The sequence below is a fragment of the Sebastes umbrosus genome, chromosome 3, assembly GCF_015220745.1.
Source record: "Sebastes umbrosus isolate fSebUmb1 chromosome 3, fSebUmb1.pri, whole genome shotgun sequence".
Classification (NCBI taxonomy): domain Eukaryota; kingdom Metazoa; phylum Chordata; class Actinopteri; order Perciformes; family Sebastidae; genus Sebastes; species Sebastes umbrosus.
In genome coordinates this window covers 5542501-5567547 of record NC_051271.1, presented here as the reverse complement: position 1 = coordinate 5567547, position 25047 = coordinate 5542501, and the positions used below count along the sequence as shown (strand labels likewise).

At 38.0% G+C, this 25047-nt stretch overlaps 1 protein-coding gene across 1 annotated transcript in view; it reads left to right on the top strand.

The window, feature by feature from the left end:
- The first annotated feature begins 14768 nt into the window (after positions 1-14768).
- LOC119485526 overlaps positions 14769-25047 on the top strand; it is a 35170-nt gene continuing 24891 nt past the window's right edge. The window contains exons 1-9 of the mRNA XM_037765171.1: positions 14769-14853; positions 15145-15234; positions 16257-16315; positions 16416-16748; positions 16915-17028; positions 17509-17604; positions 17991-18025; positions 18471-18560; positions 18863-18952. Coding sequence (XP_037621099.1) covers positions 15197-15234; positions 16257-16315; positions 16416-16748; positions 16915-17028; positions 17509-17604; positions 17991-18025; positions 18471-18560; positions 18863-18952 — 855 coding nt within the window. The 5' untranslated portion in view covers positions 14769-14853; positions 15145-15196. The remainder of the gene's footprint in view (positions 14854-15144; positions 15235-16256; positions 16316-16415; positions 16749-16914; positions 17029-17508; positions 17605-17990; positions 18026-18470; positions 18561-18862; positions 18953-25047) is intronic.

Below are 25047 nucleotides of genomic sequence, written 5' to 3'. Positions count from 1 at the left end.
GTTAAAGTTAGGGAAAGGCAATGATGACTTTTACAATATTTATCCAAGACCACAATATTTCCCTAACTTTAATCAAATGGTTTAAATGCTTAAACCACAATTACTGTCCACCATGCTGTAGTTGTTTTGAGCATATATTGTTTTACAAGAGAAAATATAGCAGGGAAAACGTGACGTACATTGTCAGTGAACATCTTACTGACACGTTCAGTATCAACATTTTGCAACTTGGCATTCAAATTCATTCAAAATGTTTCCTCATTATGTTGATGGAAAATGTTGCTGCAGCTAAATAGAGACATCATTTCAGGGCGACGGGGTTGATTGATACAATGACAGACTGTGACAGTCCCTCAAGTTCCACTTGATAACATTATCAGTCACCACCCGACACTCATTTCTACCAATCCTTATTAGCCGCTGCCTTTTCTTTGCTTCTCTTCTTTGATTGCTTCCTATACAGTCAAATATATCACATGAATCAGCTGCTCCATGAACACAAAACTCCAACAACTATTGTACTAACTATAAATAACAATCTGCCCCTAAAAAAAACAGAATGCAAGCATTGATTGTTCATCATAACAGATCTCACATGGCCAAAAATGGAAGAGAACAAACATCTTTGACTTCAGTGGGTGAGTGAGCAAAGATATGTATACATAAATATTTTTTAAAAAAGTAGTCCAAAGGAGTGTTAACATGATGAGTTTATACAAGGGTTATGCAACTCCCTTGTACAGTAATATCGCTCTGTGAATAGGCCGGTTTATTCCGATCAAGGTATTCTTAATAACAGGCTTCAGCTCAGCTAATGGTTATGCTGTTATTTTGGGCTGCAGCAGTCTTGACCTGATGGATGATTCACCGCAGCACAACCTCCTACCTTCTCTCTCGCTGTGTCTCTTTTCTCGTAGCTACGGATGTTCAACCAAACTCCTCACACATGACTTTTTCTTTCCTCTCTGCCTTTTACTGTTGCTCTATTGTTTGATATCCATTATTATCCACTAGTGATAATATCATTTAATTTATTACAGTAATTACATTTTCTTTTAGGGGAGGAGGTTTTGATATTAATCCATCTCTCTTAATCACTTTGTTTATGTTAATTTAACATGTTTTCTCCTCCTTCATTCTGTCTATCTCCTTCTAACATCTGGCTTTTGTTTTAGTGGGAAATGATACAATCGGCATTCATTCCGGCAACAAATGACTTTACAGCTCCGATCAGCAGTGATGGAAACATGACACCCAGTGGACGCATTGATTTCTCCCCTTTTCCGGCGCTTTCTTTGTCATGTCAGCCACAAATTCCGTCTTCATCCAAGCAGCTCTTGAACATCGTAAATTAGTCAGCACCGAGTTTGAAGAGAGACTGACTAAGTAACAGATATCAAATAGAAGTAACCACCGTAACATTCTCATCGGCCCCCACGCTGATTTCTACTTTTTACTAACCACCATTCGTGATGTTGAACGTAAGGAGTCTGTTCCCTATTTTTAGCAGGTTTTCCTGCATTTTAAAAACCTTTATATGCACACTTATTTTGGTGGAAAAAAGATACATATTTCACCCCACCCATCCTTCTCGAACATGAATCCCTCTGTTTTTCTCTCTCCCTCTGTCTCTCTTGTCACTGGTTTTATGCGGTAGTTATGAACCGATGTGTTGAAGTATTGCATGCTCAGGAATCAAACATGAAATGGAACATCTTTTAGAAATACACACACACACAGGGATAAAGCAAAATACATAAGTGCATGATTTTCTATCAGGATGCTGTGCAAAGCACTCAGTGGCCAGCACTTTATTTTATTGTCATTTCAAATGTGCCCGTTGACCCATAAGCCTGTTGACAGTAATGGGATAACTTTATAAAAGTGAGCGCTAGCAGTACTTTCCCCCCTTCACTGTAGCATGCAGACCTCCTCTCAAGTCCTCAGCACTTTTACATCATTTTACTTTATAGTGTTCAAACTATTATAAGTTCCAACACTTCTCTTGATCCATTTCAGATGGAGCCACTGAAAGGTTTTTTTTATCACTCTGCGGCTGCACTATGTTGAATTATTTTGAGATATAGATATAGATAAATACGAGGAAGAAAAACGTGTTATCTTAAAGTATAGTTGGCTTTTGAGGTGCACATATGAAAAGCTGTTTGACTGTTATCAGGCCATTAAATATGCATTATCAGTCACTATAAGCACCACAGATGTGGGTCATTAGGGGCCCGCTACGCTTACTATGTTGTAAAAGTGAAATTGAAACTTAAAAGTAACACGTTCTAACATGTTGTAAAACTGAATGAAAAGTCACGTTTTCAACACAAACAAAAAGGCTTCTTTAGGTTTAGACAAAAAAATGATGACTTATTTAGGTTTAGGCAATAAAACTACAACTTCTTTAGGTTTAGGCAACAAAACTACAACTTTTTTAGGTTTAGGCAACAAAACTACAACTTCTTTAGGTTTAGGCAACAATACTACAACTTCTTTAGAAAACAAAACAAAACACTTGGTTAAGTTTAGGAAAAAACACCAGATAAAACCTACTAGTGGGTGTAGTAGGTCCCTATTGGCCCACATCTATGGGGCTTATAGTGACTGATAATGCCTATTTAATAGCCTGACAACAGTAGCATCAGTGTTCATCAAATTATCAAACAAAATATGCACAGTTACATCCTGAGTTAAGACAGTAATTACATCCTGAGTGACAAAATGCACAATATCTCACCGTCTGTCTGAGTTTGGATTGCTTTTCACACGTATCCAGAACACAAAAAAATGAGTAAAGTAAAGCAGTAGTAGAACTATATCATAGGCTGCATTATGCTCATTCTAACACTTAATCTAATTCATCTACTTTCTTGACCAACCTCAGTGTCATCGTCATGGGGTGAACATTCATATGGGGAACATTCATAGGCCTTTTTTCAGTAAAGACATTTTGACATGTCACAGAGGTGAAAAGCACAGGTGTAAATAAAACAACATGGAACATTTTAATCAAACAGAGCTATCGTTAATGTTCCCTACTATGACAAGTTAAAATGTTGGCTGTGAAAAAGACTTATTGGGCAGAACCACAGAGATAGACACAGCCAATCGATCACAACACCCACTTGGTGGACACGCCTGTGGGCAAATTAGATACTTCAACAAACTTGACATCCATATTTGTGGACTGTGAGAAGAAGAATCATTCAAAATCCACACATAAAGAACAGGGGTTGGAGGCATGGACTCACACCCATATGTAGTTCTGGTTTTGCAGCTTATGGTGTTGCCCCTGTATTCCCTTTTAGTCGGTCTTGTCTACTGTCATGACATAAAACCCATTGAATTTTCCTTGCAACTACAGAGAACACCAGGCACACTAATTGTATCCATGGACTCTAATTTGCACATTTAATCTTGTAAATTTTAAAACCAATGAATTGGCAAATTGGATAAGAAACACAGCATCAATTTGTAATATCTTAAAGGTTTTTGTTGCAAAACCCGCAGAGAGCTCATTCATCACATCAGCTCAAACAAATGAGACTGAATTGAATTTCTTAGTTAGCTACGTAGGTGGACAATGAAGCTATAAGGGTTTATTAACATATAAAACTCCTAAACCTTCTGGAGCAAAGCTTATTTTAAAAGCTAATTGAGTGGCAGGAAGGTTTGCAGTGAGGAGGTAACTAGTGAGAATTCAGCTGCATAACAGAAACAAATTGGGATGGCTCATTATAGTAGCTTTCCTTCTCCTGACTATTATTTTCTTGGTGGTTATGTTAAAGGAACAGTGTGTAACATTTCGGGGGATCTATCAGCAGAAATGGATTATAATATTCATAACTATGTTTTCATTAGTGTATAATCACCTGAAACTAAGAATCGTTGTGTTTACTTTAGTTAGAATGAGCCTTTCATATCTACATAGGGTCTACATAGTCCTCTCCACTGAGTCCGCCATGGTTCTACAGTAGCCCAGAATGGACAAAGCAAACAATGGCTTTAGATGCTTGGAAAGGGATGGGCAGGGATTTAAATATAGACAGTGCAGGCAGTGCGTTTGCACTGTGGCCTGTGGGGTGTGGGGGCCCGTAGAGAGAGCTGTTCCCAATACAATAGCTTAAGTAACAGGTTTTACTGTAAAACCCGACACTTTGTTGGTAAAATATATATACGCCTAAAAGCCGTTTCACACCAAGCACGGATTTTCGTCAGAAAAATTTGCAGGGAAATTTATAAAAAATGATTTTGTGGGTTTTTATGAATGTTTGCACACCCCTCCGGAACATTCGTGTTGGGGAAAAAATATTCGGACAAATCTCGATTTCAGCGGATTTCCTCCTGCGGAAATGTATGTTTGACCAATGAAATCCTTTGTCACTACCCAAAGCTCATGACCATAGGTGAGGATTGGAACGTAGATAGACTGGTAAATCGAGAGCTTTGCCTTCCAGCTCAGCTCCTTCTTCACCACAAAGGTCCGGTACGATGCCCGCATAACTGCAGACAGTGCACCGAACCGCCTGTCCATCTCCTGCTCCATTTTACCCTCACTTGTGAACAAGACCCCGAGATACTTAAACTCCCTCGCTTGGGGCAGTGAGTCACTCCTAACCCGGAGGGCGCAGTCTACCGTTTTCTGGCATAAAACCATGGCCTCAGACTTGGAGGTACTGACTCTCATCCCGACCGCTTCACACTCGGCTGCAAACCGCCCCAGTGCGTTCTGAAGGTCACGGTCTGATGAAGCCAACAGAACCACATCATCTGCAAAGAGCGGAGACGCAATTCTGAGGGCCCCAAACCGGACACTCTCCATGATGTTGACAACTATCAAACAGTATAACGGTAAGATGGGAGAGTGTAAGTGCAAGCATCATCAGATATATATATTCAGAGAGCATGGGGATGTTGAGTGGCTTAAAATTAAGTTCCCATCCATTTTCCTTTTGCCAGGTAAAATTACGGCTCATGAAACAAGGGAGCACAGAGCTGTGACTGGCTGGTGCTCGACCACAAACGGCCAAGCTGTTGCCGCCTTTTCAGAGTCTGTAAACTTGTTTACCTGGTCGCTGAGCTTTATCAGAAAAGAAGTGGCCTTCAGGTGCCTTGCTGCAGTTAGTGTGAGTGTAGGAGGATATACAGTACAAATGAGACATTATTGATAAATAGACGCGTTTTCCCTTTACTTGTAGGACAGTATTACAGTGGTTGACTCATTGTGTTGCAGTGTCAAATGGCAGCATTCACATGAGCTGCCCTGACAAACCTTTCCTTATCTATGACACTACTGCACACACACACACACAAAGCAGAGGCCCAGCATTGTCCGTGGATGATGAAAAGTGTGTATTTGAACGACGAGCGCCGTCAAAGCCAGCAGAGGACGGAGATAATATTCTCTCATTTCCTCCTTGCTTGTTGAGACACATTACCGAGGCGAGGAGAAAGGTTTGGTTAATCACTCCGTGTGAGAGGAGAAAGGAGGGGAGAGCAGGTGGAAATGGAAAGAGGACGAATGACGGTGGAGAGGTGGAGGCGAGATAAGGTGCTCTGTTTCCATGAATGGCCAACGCATTTTTTTGGTCATTTCATAACCAGAGGCACCGTTGTGAAATGGGTTGAAGAGGGAGGACTGAATTATCAGCAAGTGTTGTGAGGGCTGGCGTCAGTCATGGCTGCTTCAATCAGCTTCTCTAATCCTTCATAAATATGCCAACCTGCTATAGCATACTGAGGAGAGTACAAACTGGCTAACCTAAGAGATAAAGGAAAAGTGTCCCAACGTGGTCTCGGAAATGCGAAGGAGAAACGTGTGATTGCATTGCTCCCCAAACATGCCACAAAGGGCTGTTTATTTTCATCTATAAGGAGTTTTCAGAAGCCTGCACACCGTGTTCTCCGTGTGTAATGTCATGCATCAACAGCTCTGTTTTAGTTACAGTTCTGCGTATTTTAATGTTTGATTAAGTTTGATGTTTGATGTTAGCAAGCATGCCACACTACAATAATGCTACTAATAGGAAAAAGGAATAATCTGTTTATGAATGCGTAAACTGATGTCTCCCAGAAATAATGTTGTTTACATGACTGATTTTGTTTGATTACACAGAGAGAGAATTATGGAAATCTGAATTCTTAAAAAATATAATCTTGTTGTGGCTCCAGAAACCTGGCCTTGTAGATGAGGATAGTACAGAGTGAAGTATGGTGGTCCTGAGGGAGTTCAGTGATGTGGAGAGGAAATGAAAGTTTACAATGTCTGTGTGAACCACTGCTGCATCCACAAGATGTCACAGTCTGTGTCCTGTACTGGTGCTGATGTGATAATCTGTTTATATCCACTGCCTTAAGACAATAAAGAAAACGCAGTCAGCTGTTCTGGCCATACAGTAGGAAGTCAACGGGCAGAGTACAAGTCAGTGAAGTCACTCTCTTTGTTTCTTCCGGCTTACTTCCATGATCCCCGGTGTGTCACTGCATCATCAGCAGGGTAAATAACATGCATGTACCGTTTGCAATATTTTCCAAATAAGTCAACTCAAAGCTAAATCTTTAATAATCAAATGTCAAGTTTTTCTCAATTAAACAAATTATGTATGGTTCTCAGGTTGTTCTCTTTTGTCTAATTTTCATCATCATATCTGAAGGTCCGTATTTATCCTATGTGTTTTTTAATCCGTCATCCGATAAAAGCGTTACACACAGAAACCTTGCACACTGAGTCCGATGCATTTCATTATTCTATTCGTTGCATAAATTCACAATACAAGTCAAAACTGAATTAACTACATGAGTGCAATGGAAACGGGGCATAATGAATGAATGACATTAGCAAGAAGCTATCGTTTAGCTGCCTACAGCTCAATCACTACTGTCTAATCTTAGGTACATCCTTTGTTTTGCAACCATCCCCGATTCCGAGCTTTAAATTCTGCTGTATTCCTTTATTTCTTTATTGTAAAGTGCTTTCGCTGGTACATGGAGTGAATGTTTATCATGCCATTTTGGATGATGGACGGTGGCTCTGAGCTGTCAAACAACCTTCTTTTGCCTTTTGATGGATGCGAATGAACAGAAAATCAAACCTTTTCCGTTGGTGTGTAAACGTGAACGACACAACGTGAGGTCAAATTTATTTTTAAACGTGCGACAATTTTGATAAAAAAACACAGACTTGTGCAAAGATCTTAAGTGTTATGAAATAGAAAGAAAATTGTCATCGTAACTGCAATGAGGAAGCTGTGTTATAAAATTGAAAGAGAAATGTCATCTCAACTGGAATGAGGAAGCTGTGTTATAAAACTGACGTGACTGGATTAGTATGTACATAAATGTTGGCTGACTGATGTCACACCTTACATTAAGTACCTTTGTGAAAGCCCAAAGACGTAGTGAGACATACACATCATCATCATCAAAGCAGGATTTGGAGAAACTAACTAACTAATCTCCAAATATTAGACTCCAACACATCCCCTTGTGAATTGGAGAGATTTGTCTGATTCAGTGAATCTTAAAATTACAGAAGTAAGTCAAACTCTTTTTTTCAAGTTATTAATACCAAAATACTTAACAAGTTAATAAAATGTAGTGTTGGTTGTTTTCAGCATCTGCGACAGCTCCTGAATCATCAGTCATCCTCTGGTTTACCGTCTCGTTTGCTGGTGTGGAGTGCACTCATCTAAATTCCATACATATTTAAATGCACGGTGAAATGGCATGTCTGAGTATAAGTAATGTAACTCTACTACAGTTTGCCAAAAAAAACATCAGTCTTGGTGATGGGACTCATTGCATTAGTGCTTTACAGAGAAAGAATTACATCATCATGTGAGTCTAATACCACTCCTCTACAATAACTGATTAGTCCGTCAATTATTTAGAGCAAGTCTTTTATACATTAGTCCTTTTATTTTTACAGGCTTGGCCAGCAAGACAAACACAGTTACAGTGTTGAGATAAGAGAGTCTACTTTTAAAAGGGTATAGTTTATGAAAAAAGTGGGCCAGGAAATGCTGTGGTGTCCATCCAGGAGTTTCCTTAAAGGTTTTCTTAATATTGCCAGATTTTCATTTGTCATCACACTCAAAGGAAAAAAAGCAAAACTCCTAAATGCATATGTTGATCCAGATGTTGATTCAGGTGCACCTCTACAGTTTCTAAACAATTCCCATTAATAATATAACATATATAGAGGATTGTTCATCCTGGGCAGAAGTGTGCCGTCTCTAATTATCATCTAGTGCCTTGTAGTCATGCCTGTTTTTCCATATGACATCTTGAACTCTGCAGACAGAATGACATGGTGCACACAGTGACACTTACCTATCAGTTAGCTTGTTACACTAACAGGGCACATACAGACATGCTATTTTATATGGCACATATAGCTGCTTTATTCTTCTTTGAGTAAACTGCATTGGAGGAAACACTATGGGCTTGACTGAGTGTGTGTTGTACTTCATTCTCTCTTTCAGCATTACTGTTTATTGTTTTCTACAAACCATCTTCCTTTTTTTTCTCTTCAACCAAGAAGAAACTCATGTCACTCATGTCGAGGTTACTTATTGTACTTGTTGACTGTTCTCTTTTTTAAATCACCTCTTGCTTCACTGCTGCACTACTGCTAAACTTCCTAAAAAGATGTAGCCTTCATGTATTTATCTTGCACAATGAATGTGTCTTTTAATGTCAAGGTTCATTTATTGTCATTCTACAATGCAGGGACGCGCAATGAAGTGTGAGTTGTAATCCCTTTTTTGCTACACAAGAGGAAAAAAATGCCCAACAGGCAACAACATCTGTCAGTGTGTCAGTGTGCTGACTTGACTATGACTTGCCCCAAACTGCATGTGATTATCATAAAGTGGGCATGTCTGTAAAGGGGAGACTCGTGGGTACCCATAGAACCTATTTTCATTCACATATCTGGAGGTCAGAGGTCAAGGGACCTCTTTGAAAATGGCCATGACAGTTTATCCTCGCCAAAATTTTGCGTAAGTTTGGAGCATTATTTAACCTCTTTCCCAAAAAGCTAGCATGACATGGTTGGTATCAATGGATTCCTTAGGTTTTCTAGTTTCATGTGATACTAGCTTCACCCTCGCTTTAAAACTGACCACGCTACAACCTAAAAATCACAAGTTGCGTTAATGCATTAAAAGAATTAGTTCCGTTAAAACAAATTTGCGTGAACACGTTATTATCGCATTAACCTTGACAGCCCTAATAACTATACATACATCATATGTTATGTTCCTTCAGAGTCCAGGTCCTGTTGAAATCTATCAAACACTCCATCCATCCACGAAGGATCAAGACCAAGTCTAAAACACTGACACATCTACGGCACTCCTCCGACTATTGTACTCCTATGTAACAACTTTAGCTGACTAATCGATTAATACTGTACTTAATTAATCACTTAGTACTGAATGTGTATACTCCACCTCGTCAATATTGAAATAGTATCCTCTCTCTGTTCTCCAGTATTAAATGTTGCTTTATTTTGTCAGCGTGCTGTTCAGGAGTTCACAAGTGTAAATGGGGCCTCTGTTTTTATTTTGAATTGTTTATTACAAAAGAAAGTATTCATAAAACCTGACAGTAAGGCATATATTGTTTTTTTAAAGTTGCTGCTTCTCTACATGCTGGTATACTTTATTTGGATGTGGTCAAGTATATTTCATGTTGGTGCCACAGAGAATACACATTTTGTACACTTTATGCCGTGTGTGTGTGTGTGTGTGTGTGTGTGTGTGTGTGTGTGTGTGTGTGCGTGTGTGTGTGTGTGTGTGTTGAAAAGAAAGGGAGGAGCTGCTAACTTTGAAAGGGTAAGAAGAAGAGGAGGTTGAGGGGAAATGTAAACACTGTGGTTGGACTGACCTGATTGTGACCACATTGTACACATATGCTCTGTGAGCAAGTGTGTGAGTGTAGGTGTGTGTGTGTTCAAAGGAAAGGGAGGCGCTTCTATCTTTGAAAGTGGGACAGGAAAAGGAAGTGGAGGGACAGTGGTTGGACTGACCTGATGTCCAAACTTGCTCTTTAGTTCTCTGATCGTCATTTTCACCATGATAAAAATCTATGCTTACATTTGTCTACTTTCTGGTGAGTTCATGTTTTTTCTGTATTCTCTGTATTTTCACTGTAACTTGTGTATAAATTCTGTAGCTGTAAGATGATTTGCTTTTTGTTTGATTTGCTAAATGAGTCATTTAGACATTTCCTGTTTGAAAGACGGTGAAGTTTTGCTATCAAAAATAATAAAATGCATCAATATTCAAAGAAATGTGTGTATTTGAATTAATTTATACATTGATACTATGACAATAACAAAAACTATTTCCTTTATTTCCACTTGTAGCTCTGAGTGTTGTGGCGATGAAGATTCTCAACATATATGGCCGTGTTGGGGAAAATGTGACATTCAAATGCTCAGACTGGGACGTCTGGACTGATGTAACATATAATGATAAGTACTTTTGTGACAGTCCATGCTCAGAAGACAAACATATCATCATCAAAGCAGCATTTGAAAAGACTACAAATAACAACAGAATATATTTAACTAACACAGGAGAAGATTTATTTGTGACCTTCACTAATCTCCAAAAGTCAGACTCTAAGACATATTATTGTGGAGTGGATAGACCTGGTTTACTTCATTCATATATAAAAGTGAATCTTCAAGTTATAGATGGTAAGTTTATGCTCTTCAATTAAAAAAATACCACTCTTTTGTCAAAAAGTAAAAACTGTGTTGATAGATTAATATATACACTGTCTGTTATTTTCAGTTGTGTCTTCCAATTCTAAGACAACTCCAACAACAGTCATCAGCAGCTCCACTATGTCTTCAAGCAGCTCAGATATTATTACTGAGATGTCTACGTCATACACGACCCTCAATACAACGACACCTTCTGCATCAGCAACTCAAGGAGCCGGTATGAAGTGCATCTAAATTTGATATGGTATAAATAATATCTCCGGTGCTACGACAGTATGATCATCAAGCTGTTGAGACATTAAATTAAAAATATGCAGTTAAGTGATGAATGAACAATACCTTCAAATTTGAATTTAATGTTGTTGTATTAGTGTTCACTTACCTAGACTTTTACCTTTAAGAGGATGTGAAGAGCGAGCTGCAGCTAAAAGTGTGACAAATCTGTTCATCTTTCTCCTTTTCTCTCTTTTGCCAGGATATGTGCCCTTTTTGATTGTTATAATAACCGTAGTGATGGTCGGAATGATTCTTATCAGGAAGATGATGAAGAAACAACAAAGTAAGACACACAAACCAACTGTGTACAGTGGTGGTTGATGGTATAGATATTTAATATCCCCCCCCATCCCCCCCCGAAAAAAAAAACACAATTCTAAATCTAAATAAGTAATGATATAGAGGATGTGCAATAATTGGACTTTTAAGGTCAGTTCTTCTTTAAGTGCTTGAAAAAACAGGGATTGAGTTATCATAGTGGAAAACATGGTTTTGTTGTAGTTTATGGTCAAACATTTCACTTTTTATTTCACTTGAGTTGATGATAACATTGCCCATTCGAATACATGCAATGAAATCTTTGTGAAGGGAGCTGAGTGAGAGTTTACCTAGGACACCAAAACATCCAGGACCGCCACTGTACTGTATATCCTCTGTTACATCATCCAATGACTTATGGTGGCCAGTCAGATAAACAAATGTATGTTTTTCAGCTGTTGTTAGCACCCCACAAGAAGACACAAGAGAGGTGAGTTTTGAATCTTAAGCCATCTGTAGAGCAAAGACATGCTAAAATACTGCCTATACTATACTGTATAACTCAACTGACACTTTATTAGGTACACCTGTTCAACATCTCTTTAACGCTAATATCTATTCAGCCAATCATGTGGCAGCAACTCAATGCATTTAGGCATGTTGACATGGTCAAGACAGCCTGCTGAAGTTCACACTGATGATCTACTGGGATTTTCACACACAACCATCTCTAGGGTTTACAGAGAATGGTCCGAAAAATAGAAAATATCCAGTAAACGGCAGTTTTCTAAGTGAACATACCTTGTTGATAGCAGATGTCAGAGGAACATAACCAGATTGGTTTGAGCTGATAGAAAGGCAACAGTAACTCAAACTTTAAAATTTTGCAAGACTCTTTGACAGTGTGCCTGGTGCTGGTGCACATCCTACATCCTGAGCTTCCTGTTAGGATAGAGTTACACAATGGTGCTTTTATTTTGAAAAACTAGGTCCATCCATAGTTTCCTGCTCACATACGGAGAGAGTTGGGAGCTTTTTATTTTTCAAAAACAAGCAACATCCTGAACTTCCTGTTAAGACAATTACTCTATGGGGCTTTTATTTTGAAAAAAAACCTTATCATGAGCTTCCTGTTGAGATACATTTACTCTCTGGGCTTTTATGTTGAAGAGGTAAGGAGGGTGGGGGTGGGGATAGGGGGAAATAGACAGAATCAGACTTTCTGATGTGGATAGGGAGGTTATTCCATAGGAATGGAGATGATAGGAAAAGGCCCTTTGTCCTGCTGACTTATTGTTCACTCTGGGGACAGTCAGGGGCCCTAATATGCTCACATATAGAGAGTTATTTTATTGTATTTGTGGCACTTATCATCGAAAATACTCTCTCAGCTCGAAAAGTGAAAGTCATATCGAGAAACCTGTTTTATGAATGGCATTAGGCTTCACTGAAGACACTGATATATAATGTTTACATACATGAAAATGCATATATTTGAGAGGAGAAGTCTCTGTATTTAAGATTCATAGTTCACACAGTGCATGTGTGTGTTTTTGACCATCTCTCAAAATGTAAAACCTTAACCTGCAGCGGTTGCATTTTTTAAATGTCTTCACTTTCTGTTTTGTTAATTTGATTTTCCTTCAATTTAAATGTTGTGTAAGTCATGTTCAGCTAATAAATGTGATGTGCAATGTGGTGATTTGGTGAAATCTCTGACCCTTTGTACCCAGATAAAACATTTACTACTGATCTTACTAGAATGAAGAAAAAAAAACTATTGTCACTATCTGTATCTTAAGATAAGATAAATATAAGATAAGGCAATGAGACTTAATTGATTCACATATCTCCATATAAATATGGATTCAGACTACACTATTAAAATTACTAAACACATTCTGTAATACTAAATTAAGTTTTAAAAGACTTTACAGCCTGAACAGAGGTATATGGGCTTTTTAGTCATGTAGTATCTGTATTCATGATAGCTTGAGTCCTGCAGAGGACAAAATAACCTGTTCCTGATGACACTTGAGCTTGTGGTTGCATCTGCTGTATAAGGTATCATTTCCACATATACTTGTGGTCTTACCAGTACTTCTCTTTTCCACTTTGACTTTTAGCTACTCATCTTAACGCCATTTGAGGTGACTTTCCAAATGTGTGCCTTTTGTAGACATGTTGCACCAATGCAGACTTTCAGTTTCAATTAAATTCTAATAAAATACATTTTCTTTTACTCTGTTTAATGTGGGACCAGTCTAATGACATAAATCAAACATGTTGTGTTCCCACAGAGTGCAGGTCCTGATGAAGTCTACCAATCACTCCACCCATTGACGACGGAGAATGACCAAGTCTATAGCAATCTCACACCCACCCAAAGGGTATGACATTCCACACAGCCATGTCACAGCTCTGAATGATCACTGCAGCAGGAACTATTGAATCACTATTATATGGAAGAAAGTTGAAAGAATAAAAAAAAAAACACTCTCTCCTGCAGCTACTAACCTTATTGCCATTTTAGGCCACTTTGCAAATGTGTTTCTTTTGTAGACATGTTGCACCGATGCATTGTCTTTCAGTTTCAATTACATTCTATTAAAATGCACTTTATTTTACTCTGTTTAATTTGGGACTATTTTCATAACATAAATCAAACGTGTTGTGTTCCCACAGAGTGCAGGTCCTGATGAAGTCTACCCATCACTCCACCCATTGGCGATGGATAATGACCAAGTCTACAGCAATCTCACACCCACCCAAAGGGTATGACACTCCACACAGCCATGTCACAGCTCTGAATGATCACTGCACTACAGTATGTTGCACACATGCATTTTCTGTCAGTTAAATATATTTCAGATTTTATAGAATTTGATAGTCTGATACATATAGCCAATGTTATGTCAGTTCAAGTCCTGATGGAGTGTATCACTGCAGCAGGAACTATTGAATCACTATTATATGGAAGAAAGTTGATTGATTAAAAAAGAAAAACTCTCTCCTGCAGCTACTGACCTTATTGCCATTTTAGGCCACTTTGCAGTAGATATGCATTCAGACTACAATATTATAATTACCAAACACATTTTGTAATACTACATTACAATTTTAAAAGACTTGACAGTCTGGGCTTTTTAGTCATGTAGTATCTGTATTCATGATATCTTGAGTCTTGCAGAGGACAAAATAACCTGTTCCTGGTGACACTTGAGCTTGTGGTTGCATCTGATGTATAATGTATCATTTCCACATATACTTGTGGTCTTACCAGTACTTATCTTTTCCACTTTGATTTTTAGCTACTCATCTTAGTGCCATTTAAGGTGACTTTACAAATATGTGCCTTTTGTAGACATGTTGCACCAATGCAGACTTTCAGTTTCAATTACATTCTATTAAAATGCACTTTATTTTACTCTGTTTAATTTGGGACTATTTTAATAACATAAATCAAACATGTTGTGTTCCCACAGAGTGCAGGTCCTGATGAAGTCTACCCATCACTCCACCCATTGACGATGGATAATGACCAAGTCTACAGCACGCTCACACCCACCCAAAGGGTATGACACTCCACAGCCATGTGTCAGCTCTGGATGATCACTGCAGCAGGAACTATTGAATCACTATTATATGGAAGAAAGTTGAAAGATAAAAAGAAAACACACTCTCCTGCAGCTACTTACCTTAGTGCCATTTTAGGCCACTTTGCAAATGTGTTTCTTTTGTAGACATGTTGCACCGATGCATTGTCTTTCAGTTTCAATTACATTCTATTAAAATGCACTTTTTTTTACTCTGTTTAATTTGGTACTATTTTAATAACATAAATCAAACATTTTGTGTTCCCACAGAGTGCAGGTCCTGATGAAGTCTACCCATCACTCCACCCATTGACGATGGATAATGACCAAGTCTACAGCACGCTCACACCCACCCAAAGGGTATGACACTCCACAGCCATGTCACAGCTCTGGATGATCACTGCAGCAGGAACTATTGAATCACTATCATATCGCAGAATGTTGGAAGATTAAAAATTAATTTTCCAATCTGCTCTGTAGGCTACTAACTTTAATGTTTTTTAGATTGTCTTTACAAAGAGATGTGGCCCCTTTATGAATACAGTATGTTGCACACATGCATTGTCTGTTAAATATATTTTTGATTAATTTGATAGTGTGATACATACAGCAAATGTTATGTCAGTGCAAGTCCTGATGGAGTGTATCACACACTCCACCCTCCAACCCGTTCTCATGTGAAGGCGTATAATTAGCATAACATTTCCATGTTTCATGATTACGCATTTTCGGCTTTTTAGTTGGGTGATTTACATGCCGCGTTGTTAGCGTGAAATGGTCACGGTTATGGTTAGGCAACAAAACAAATTAGTTAGGTTTAGGAAAAACATCATGGTTACTGATATTTTGATTTGAAGTGTGTAATGTTTTTCACAAAGTGGTTAGATTGATTTTAAATCCATTACTTACTTACGTATGAAAGTGATTATTTTTTCTTTAATAACACAGTGATAATGCTAAAGTCTGCAGCCAAAATACTTTGTCTCATGCTTTTATGTTTTTCTTTGAATTTACACAATATAGCACACTTAGTTTTTTTTCCACTGTGGTTTTTACACAAGTTTAAATATTGGACTTTGCTTTCTGTTCAAATCCTAAATAAAAAATGTTTTCCTGTTTTATGTGTATGGTTTGCTGTTTTGTATGCATTAATATAGTCTCACACATTGTACACGTATGCTCTGTGTGTGTGTGTGTGTGTGTGCGTGTGTGTGTGCGTGTGTGTGTGTGTGTTTGTGTGTGTGTTCAAAAGACTGAAGGGAGGAGCTGAATGCTCTTGAAAGGGTGAGAAGAAGGGGAAGTTAACTACTTTTAATACTTAAAGACTGTAAAGACTGTTGTAGGTTGGACTGACCTGATAATTCGTGCCTCTTGCTTTTTAGTTCTTTGATCATCATTTTCACCATGAAAAAAGTCTATGCATATACTTGCCTACTTTCTGGTGAGTTAATTTTTTTGTATATAAATGCACATATTTTAATTAATTTATTAATTGACACTATGACAATGGCAAACACTATTTCCTTTATTTCCACTCGTAGCTCTGAGTGTTGTGGAGATGAAGATACTCAACATATACAGCCGTGTTGGTGGAAATGTGACATTCAAATGCTCACACTGGGACAGCTGGTTTGATGTAACATCGAATGATAAGTACTTTTGTGACAGTTCATGCTCAGAAGACAAACATATTATAATCAAAGCAGCATTTGGAAAGACTACACATAAGAACAGAATAGAGTTAACTAACATAGCAGAAGGTTTATCTGTGACCTTCACTAATCTCCAAAAGTCAGACTCTAAGACATATTATTGTGGAGTGGAGAGAACTGGTCCTGATTCATATATAAAGGTGAATCTTCAAGTTACAGATGGTAAGTTTATTCTCTTCAATTAAAAAAATACCACTCCTTTGTCAAAAAGTAATAACTGTTCAAATTGTTGATGAATTAATACTGCGTCTGTTATTTTCTGCTGTGTCTTCCAGTCCCGAGACAACTCCGAAAACAGTTCTTGTTGTTTCCCCTCTCTCATTTGCAGTTACAAGCAGCTCCAGTATGTCTTCACACAGCTCCGATATTATTACTGAGACGTCTACGTCATACACGACCCTCAATACAACGACACCTTCTGCATCAGCAACTCAAGGAGCTGGTATGAAGTGTATCTGAATTTGATACATACGTTTCACTTTTAACTGAAATTGAAATGCAGAGTATAAATAATATCTCCACTGCTACTGCAGTATGATCATCAAGCTGTTGAGACATTAAATGAAAAATATGCAGTTAAGTGATGAATGAAAAATTTATTTAACTAAAGTATAAAGAAGTCCTCAACAGGGTTACACATTCTTATTATTTTAGTTATACTTCAATTAAACGGAAAATGTCTCAATTTTTTTTATATAACGATCAAATTAACCAATATTTAAAAACCAGTCCATTGCCAAAAGCATCTCTTTACTAACCATGTGCTTGCCCTTAAATATTGATATGTTAACATTTGAATTTAATATTGTTGTATTAGTATTCACTTTACCTAGACTTTTACCTGTAAGAGGATGTGAAGAGCGAGCTGCAGCTAAAAGTGTGATGAATCTGTTAATCTTTCTCCTTTTCTCTCTTTTGCCAGGATATGTGCCCTTTTTGATTGCAGGTTTGATTTTTATAATAATCGTAGTGATGGTCGGATTGATTCTTACCTGGAAGATAATGAAGAAACAACAGAGTAAGACACACAAACTAACTGTGTACAGTATCCCCCCCCAAAAAAAAAAAAACACGGTTCTAAATCTAAATAAGTAATGATATACAGGATGTGCAATGATTGGACTTTTAAGGTCAGTTCTTCTATAAGTGTTTGAAGAAACCAGGGATAGAGATTAGAATAACGGAAAACATGGTTTTGTTGTGATTTATGGTGAAACATTTCACTTTATATTTCACTCCAGTTGATGATAACATTGCCCATTCCAATACGTGCAATAAAATCTTTGTGTGAGAGTTTACCTAGGACACCAAAACATCCAGGACCGCCACTGTACTGTATATCCTCTGTTACATCATCCAATGACTTATTGTGGCCAGTCAGATAAACAAATGTATGTTTTTCAGTGGTTGTCAGCATCCCACAAGAAGACACAAGAGAGGTAAGTTTTCAATCTTAAACCATCTGTAGAGCAAAGACATGCTAAAACACTGCATAGACTCACCTGCCACTTTATTAGGTACACCTGCATCTGGTTAAGGCTAATATCTAACCCTAACACAACTCAATGCATTTAGGTATGTAGACATGGTCAAGACAAAATGACCTGTTCCTGTTGACACTTGAGCTTGTGGTTTCATTTGCTGTATAAGGTATCATTTCCACATATGCCTGTGGTCTTACCAGTACTTCTCCTTTCCACTTTGACTTATAGCTTTTCATCTTAACGCCATTTAAGGTGACTTTCCAAATGTGTGCCTTTTGTAGACGTTGCACCAATGCAGAATTTCAGTTTCAATTAAATTCTAATAAAATCCATCTACTTTTACTCTGTTTAATGTGGGACCAGTCTAATAACATAAATCAAACATGTTGTGTTCCCACAGAGTGCAGGTCCTGATGAAGTCTACCAATCACTCCACCCATTGACGATGGATAATGACCAAGTCTACAACACGCTCAAATCAACCAAAAGGGTATGGCACTCGACACAGCTATATCACAGCTCTGAATGATCACTGCAGCAGGAACTATTGAATCACTATTATATGGAAGAATATTGGAAGATTAAAAAAAATGAAAATAAAAATAAACTCTTCTGCAGCTACTAACCTTATTGCCATTTTAGGTCACTGCAAATGTGTGCCTTTTGTAGACATGTTGCACCGATGCATTGTCTTTCAGTTTCAATTTCATTCAATTAAAATGCACTTTATTTCACTCTGTTTAATTTGGGACTATTTTAATAACATAAATCAAACATGTTGTGTTCCCACAGAGTGCAGGTCCTGATGAAGTCTACCAATCACTCCACCCATTGACGATGGATAATGACCAAGTCTACAGCACGCTCACACCCACCCAAAGGGTATGACACTCCACAGCCATGTCACAGCTCTGAATGATCACTGCAGCAGGAACTATTGAATCACTATTATATGGCAGAATGTTGGAAGATTAAAAACTAATTTTCCAATCTGCTCTGTAGGCTACTAACCTTAATGTTGTTTAGATTGTCTTTACAAAGAGATGTGGCCCCTTTATGAACACAGTATGTTGCACACATGCATTGTCTGACAGTTAAATATATTTCGGATTTTATATAATTTGATAGTGTGATACATACAGCAAATGTTATGTCAGTTCAAGTCCTGATGGAGTGTATCACACACTCCACCCTCCAACCCGATCTCATGAAGGCGTATAAATAGCATAATATTTCCATGTGTCATGACAATGCATTTTAGGCTTTTTCACGTGTGATTTACACGCCACGTTGTTAGCGTGAAATGGCCGCGGTTATGTTTAGGCAACAAAACCAATTAGTTAGGTTTAAGAAAAACATCATAGTTGGGATTAAAAGAAGTACATAAACAAAGTAAAATAAGTGCGGAAAACATGTCACAAACATCACTAACGTTACTTCAAAATAACGTAACAAAACTTGGGACAAAAATACTGGTCTCCTGATTGAAAGTCCTGTGTTTGTTGGACCCATCCACCTCCTTTCCCACCCACCATAAGAAGATTATCTTACTGTTTATTCTACATCACTAGCTCTGAGTGTAGCATATTCACATGGATGCGTTTGCATTGCAGTCAGTACAGACTACATGGCGTACACATGACATGCCAAAAGCAATGAAGTTGTTGTTATTACACGCAAAATTACTCATAAATTTCCGTGTCACTCATACACCATTTGGTGACACCAGGCTGACCCATCCATACAGCTATGTCACAATTTTGATTGATTTATTAATTTGGCTGAGTGGTCTAAACTCTCTCACATTATTTTATTAAATGTAGATCTGATGAAGGGGCGGCACGGTGGTGCAGTGGTCGCAGGTTCAAACCCGGCTTGGGGCCTTTCTGTGAGGAGTTTGCATGTTCTCCCCGTGTTAGCGTGGGTTTTCTCCAGGTTCTCTGACTTCCTCCCACAGGTCAAAGACATACAGGTTAGGTTAATTGTTGACTCTAAATGTCCCGTAGGTGTGAATGTGAGCGTCAATGGTTGTCTGTCTCTATGTGTCAGTCCTGTGATAGTCTGGTGACCTGTCCAGGGTGTACCCCGCCTTCGTCCAATGACAGCTGGGGTCGACTCCAGCCCCCCCGCGACCCTGAATAGGATAAGCGGTTACAGATGATAGATGGATGGTCTGATGAATGTCACTGAACGTGTATCCACACATTTCCAAGTGTTATCCTCTTTCTATTCCCAACTTTAAACTTTTCTCTTTTTTCCCAGAATGCTGCTCTGGAGTCGATGTCAGTGGATACAAGCAGTGACTCATAGATTTGGATTCATTCAAATTATCACACAAGTATACATGCATGTTTTGTAATTGCATTGCAAGTTATGTTGACAAAATCTGTTAAAACGGTCACATTATGGGCTCATCTCACACTTGGGGAAAAAGAGTTGGTCCCTTCGAAGTAATTGACTACATTTTATGATTAAGAAATGGTATTCTAATTTAATTAGGCTTGGGGGTGTGTAATGTTTTTCACAAAGTGGTTAGATTCATTTTAAATCCATTACTTACTTGTATGAAAGTGATTCTTTTTACTTTCATAACACAGTGATAATGCTATAGAGTGAAGCCAGAATACTTTGTCTCATGTTTTTATATTTCCTTTGAATTTGCACAATATAGCACACTTAGTTTTGTACCACTGTGGATTTCAGTGTCAAATTCACACCCATCCACATTCTTTAAGTTTAAATATTGCACTTTGCTTTCTGTTCAAATTCTGAATAAAAAATGTTTTCCTGTTTTATATGTATGGTTCGCTGTTTTGTATGCACTAATATAGTCTCACACATTGTACACATATGCTCTGTGTGCGAGTTTGTGTGTGTGTGTGTGTGTGTGTGTGTGTGCGTGTGTGTGTGTGTGTGTGTGTGTGTGTGTGTGTGTGTGTGTGTGTGTGTGTGTGTGTGTGTGTGTGTGTGCGTGTGCGTGTGTGCGTGTGTGTGTGTGTGTGTGTGTGTGTGTGTTTGTAGGTGTGTGTGTTCAAAGAAAAGGGAGGAGCTGATATCTTTGAAAGGGTAAGAGGAAGAGGAAGTGGGGGGGAATTGTTAAGACTGGTTGGACTGACCTGATGCCCACACTTGCCAGTGGGTGATAGCTTGAATCTCATTTTCACCATGATAAAAATCTGTGCTTACATTTGTCTACTTTCTGGTGAGTTCAAGTTTTTTTGTATTCTCTGTATTTGCACTGTAGATTGTGTATCAATGCTGTAGCTGTTAGATGATATGCTTTTTGTTTGATTTGCTAAATGAGTCATTTAGTCGTTTCCTTTTAAAAGACGGTGAAGTTTCGCTATCACAAATAATAAAATGCATCAATATTCAAAGAAATGTGTGTATTTGAATTAATTTATACATTGACACTATGACAATAGCAAAAACGATGTCCTTTATTTCCACTTGTAGCTCTGAGTGTGGTGGGGATGATGATTCTCAACATATATGGCCGTGTTGGTGGAAGTGTGACATTCAAATGCTCAGACTGGGACGTCTGGACTGGTGTAACATTGAATGTTAAGTACTTTTGTGTCAGTCCATGCACATATGACAAACATATCATCATCAAAGCAGCATTTGGAAAGGCTACAAATAAGAACAGAATATATTTAACGAACAGAGCAGAAGGTTTATCTGTGACCTTCACTAATCTCCAAAAGTCAGACTCTAAGACATATTATTGTGGAGTGGAGAGAACTGGTCCTGATTCATATATAAAGGTGTATCTTCAAGTTACAGATGGTAAGTTTATGCTTTTCAATTAAAAAAATACCACTCCTTTGTCAAAAAGTAATAACTGTTCAAATTGTTGATGAATTAATACTGTGTCTGTTATTTTCAGCTGTGTCTTCCAGTCCCGAGACAACTCCAACAACAGTCATCAGCAGCTCCACTATGTCTTCAAGCAGCTCAGATATTATTACTGAGATGTCTACGTCATACACAACCCTCAATACAACAACACCTTCTGCATCAGCAACTCAAGGAGCCGGTATGAAGTGCATCTGAATTTGATATAATATAAATAATATCTCCACTGCTACTGCAGTATGATCATCAAGCTGTTGAGACATTAAATGAAAAATATGCAGGTATGTGATGAATGAAAAATGTATGTAACTAAAGTATAAAGAAGTCCTCAAAAGAGTTACACATTCTAACTATATTAGTTATACTTAACTGACATTTAAAAGAAGTTAAGGCAGACTGTAATCAAATCACTTTTTGATGTTAAATGAAAAGCAAAATGCTTCAATTTTTTTTATATAATGATCAAATGACCCCATATTTAAAAACCCATCCATTGCCAAAAGCATCTCTTTACTAACCATGTGCTTGCCCTTGAATATTGATACCTTAGATTTTGATTTCATGTCATTGTATTAGTATTCACTTACCTAGACTTTTATCTGTAAGAGGATGTGAAGAGCGAGCTGCAGCTAAAAGTGTGATAAATCTGTTAATCTTTCTCCTTTTCTCTCTTTTGCCAGGATATGTGCCCTATTTGATTGTTATAATAACCGTAGTGATGGTCGGATTGATTCTTACCAGGAAGATAATGAAGAATCAACAAAGTAAGACACACAAACCAACTGTGTACAGTGGCGGTTCATGATATAAATATTAAATACCCCCCAAAAAACACAGTTCTAAATCTGTGATGATAATACAGGATGTGCAATAATAAGACTTTTAAAGGTCAGTTCTTCTATAAGTGTTTGAAGAAACCAGGGATAGAGATTCGAATAACGGAAAACATGGTTTTGTTGTAATTTATGGTCAAACATTTCACTTTATATTTCACTCCAGTTGATGATAACATTGCCCATTCGAATACGTACAATGAAATCTTTTTGAAGGGAGCTGAGTGAGAGTTTACCTAGGACACCAAAACATCCAGGACCGCCACTGTACTGTATATCCTCTGTTACATCATCCAATGACTTATTGTGGTCAGTCAGATAAACAAATGTATGTTTTTCAGTGGTTGTCAGCACCCCACAAGAAGACACAAGAGAGGTGAGTTTTCAATCTTAAGCCATCTGTAGAGCAAAGACATGCTAAAATACTGCATAGACTCACCTGTCGCTTTATTAGGTACACCTGTTCAACATCTCGTTAACGCTAATATCTAATCAGCCAATCATGTGGCAGCAACTCAATGCATTTAGGCATGTAGACATGGTCAAGACAGCCTGCTGAAGTTCATACTAAGCATCAGAATGAAGAAGATAGGTGATTTAAGTGACTTTGAACATGGCATGTTTGTTGGTGCCTTACAGGCTGGTTTGAGTATTTCAGAAACTGCTGATCTACTTGAATTTTCACACACAACCATCTCTAGGGTTTACAGAGAATGGTCCGATTAAGAGAAAATATTCAGCAAGCGGCAGTTCTCTGGGTGTAAATGGAGCAAAATGACCAAACTGGTTCGAGCTGATAAAAAGGCAACAGTAACTCAAACTTAAACATTTTGCGAGAAGTTTTGACAGTGTGCCTGGTGCTTGGTGTGCATCCCACATCCTGAGCTTCCTGTTAGGATAGAGCTACTCTATAGGGCTTTTATTTTGAAAACTACGTTCATCCCTAGTTTCCTGTTAACATACAGTGAGAGTTGGAGGCTTTTTATTTTTCAAAAACAAGCCACATCCTGAACTTCCTGTTAAGACAGTTACTCTATGGGCTTTTATTTTGAAAAAAAAACCTTCATCTTGAGCTTCCTATTGAGATACATTTACTCTATGGGCTTTTATTTTGAAGAGGTAGGGGGCTGGGGCTGGGGAAATAGACACAATCAGACTTACTGATGTCCATAGGGAGGTTATTCCATAGGAATGGAGATGATAGGAAAAGGCCCTTTGTCCTGCTGACTTATTGTTCACTCTGGGGACAGTCAGGGGCCCTAATATACTAAGATGCATATATTTGAGAGGAGATGTCTCTGAATTTCAGATTCATAGTTCACACAGTGCGTGTGTGTGTTTTTGACCATCTCTCAAGATGTAAAACCTTAACCTGCAGCAGTTAAATTTTTTAAATGTCTTCACTTTCTGTTTTGTTAATTTGGTTTTCCTTCAATTTAAATGTTGTGTAAATCATGTTTAGCTACTAAATGTGATGTGCAATGTGGTGATTTGGTGAAATCTCTGACCCTTTGTACCCAGATAAAACATTTACTACTGATCTTACTAGAATGAAGAAAAAAACAACTATAGTCACTATCTGTATCTTAAGATAAGATAAATATAAGATAAGGCAATGAGACTTAATTGATTCACATATCGTCATATAAATATGGACTCAGACTACAATATTAAAATTACTAATCACAGTCTGTAATACTAAATTAAGTTTTAAAAGACTTCACAGCCTTAACAGAGGTATATGGGCTTTTTAGTTATGTAGTATCTGTATTCATGATAGCTTGAGTCCTGCAGAGGACAAAATAACCTGTTCCTGATGACACTTGAGCTTGTGGTTTCATTTGCTGTATAAGGTATCATTTCCACATATACTTGTGGTCTTACCAGTACTTCTCTTTTCCACTTTGACTTGTAGCTACTCATCTTATGCCATTTAAGGTGACTTTCCAAATGTGTGCCTTTTGTAGACATGTTGCACCAATGCAGACTTTCAGTTTCAATTAAATTCTAATAAAATGCCTTTTCTTTTGCTCCGTTTAATGTGGGACCAGTCTAATGACATAAATCAAACATGTGTGTTCCCACAGAGTGCAAGTCCTGATGAAGTCTACCAATCAGACGACCCATTGACGATGGATAATGACCAAGTCTACAGCACGCTCACACCCACCAAAAGGGTATGACACTCCACACAGCTAGTTCACAGCTCTGGTTGATCACTGCAACAGGAACTATTGAATCACTATTATATGGTAGAAAGTTCAAAGAACAAAAAAAAAACACTCT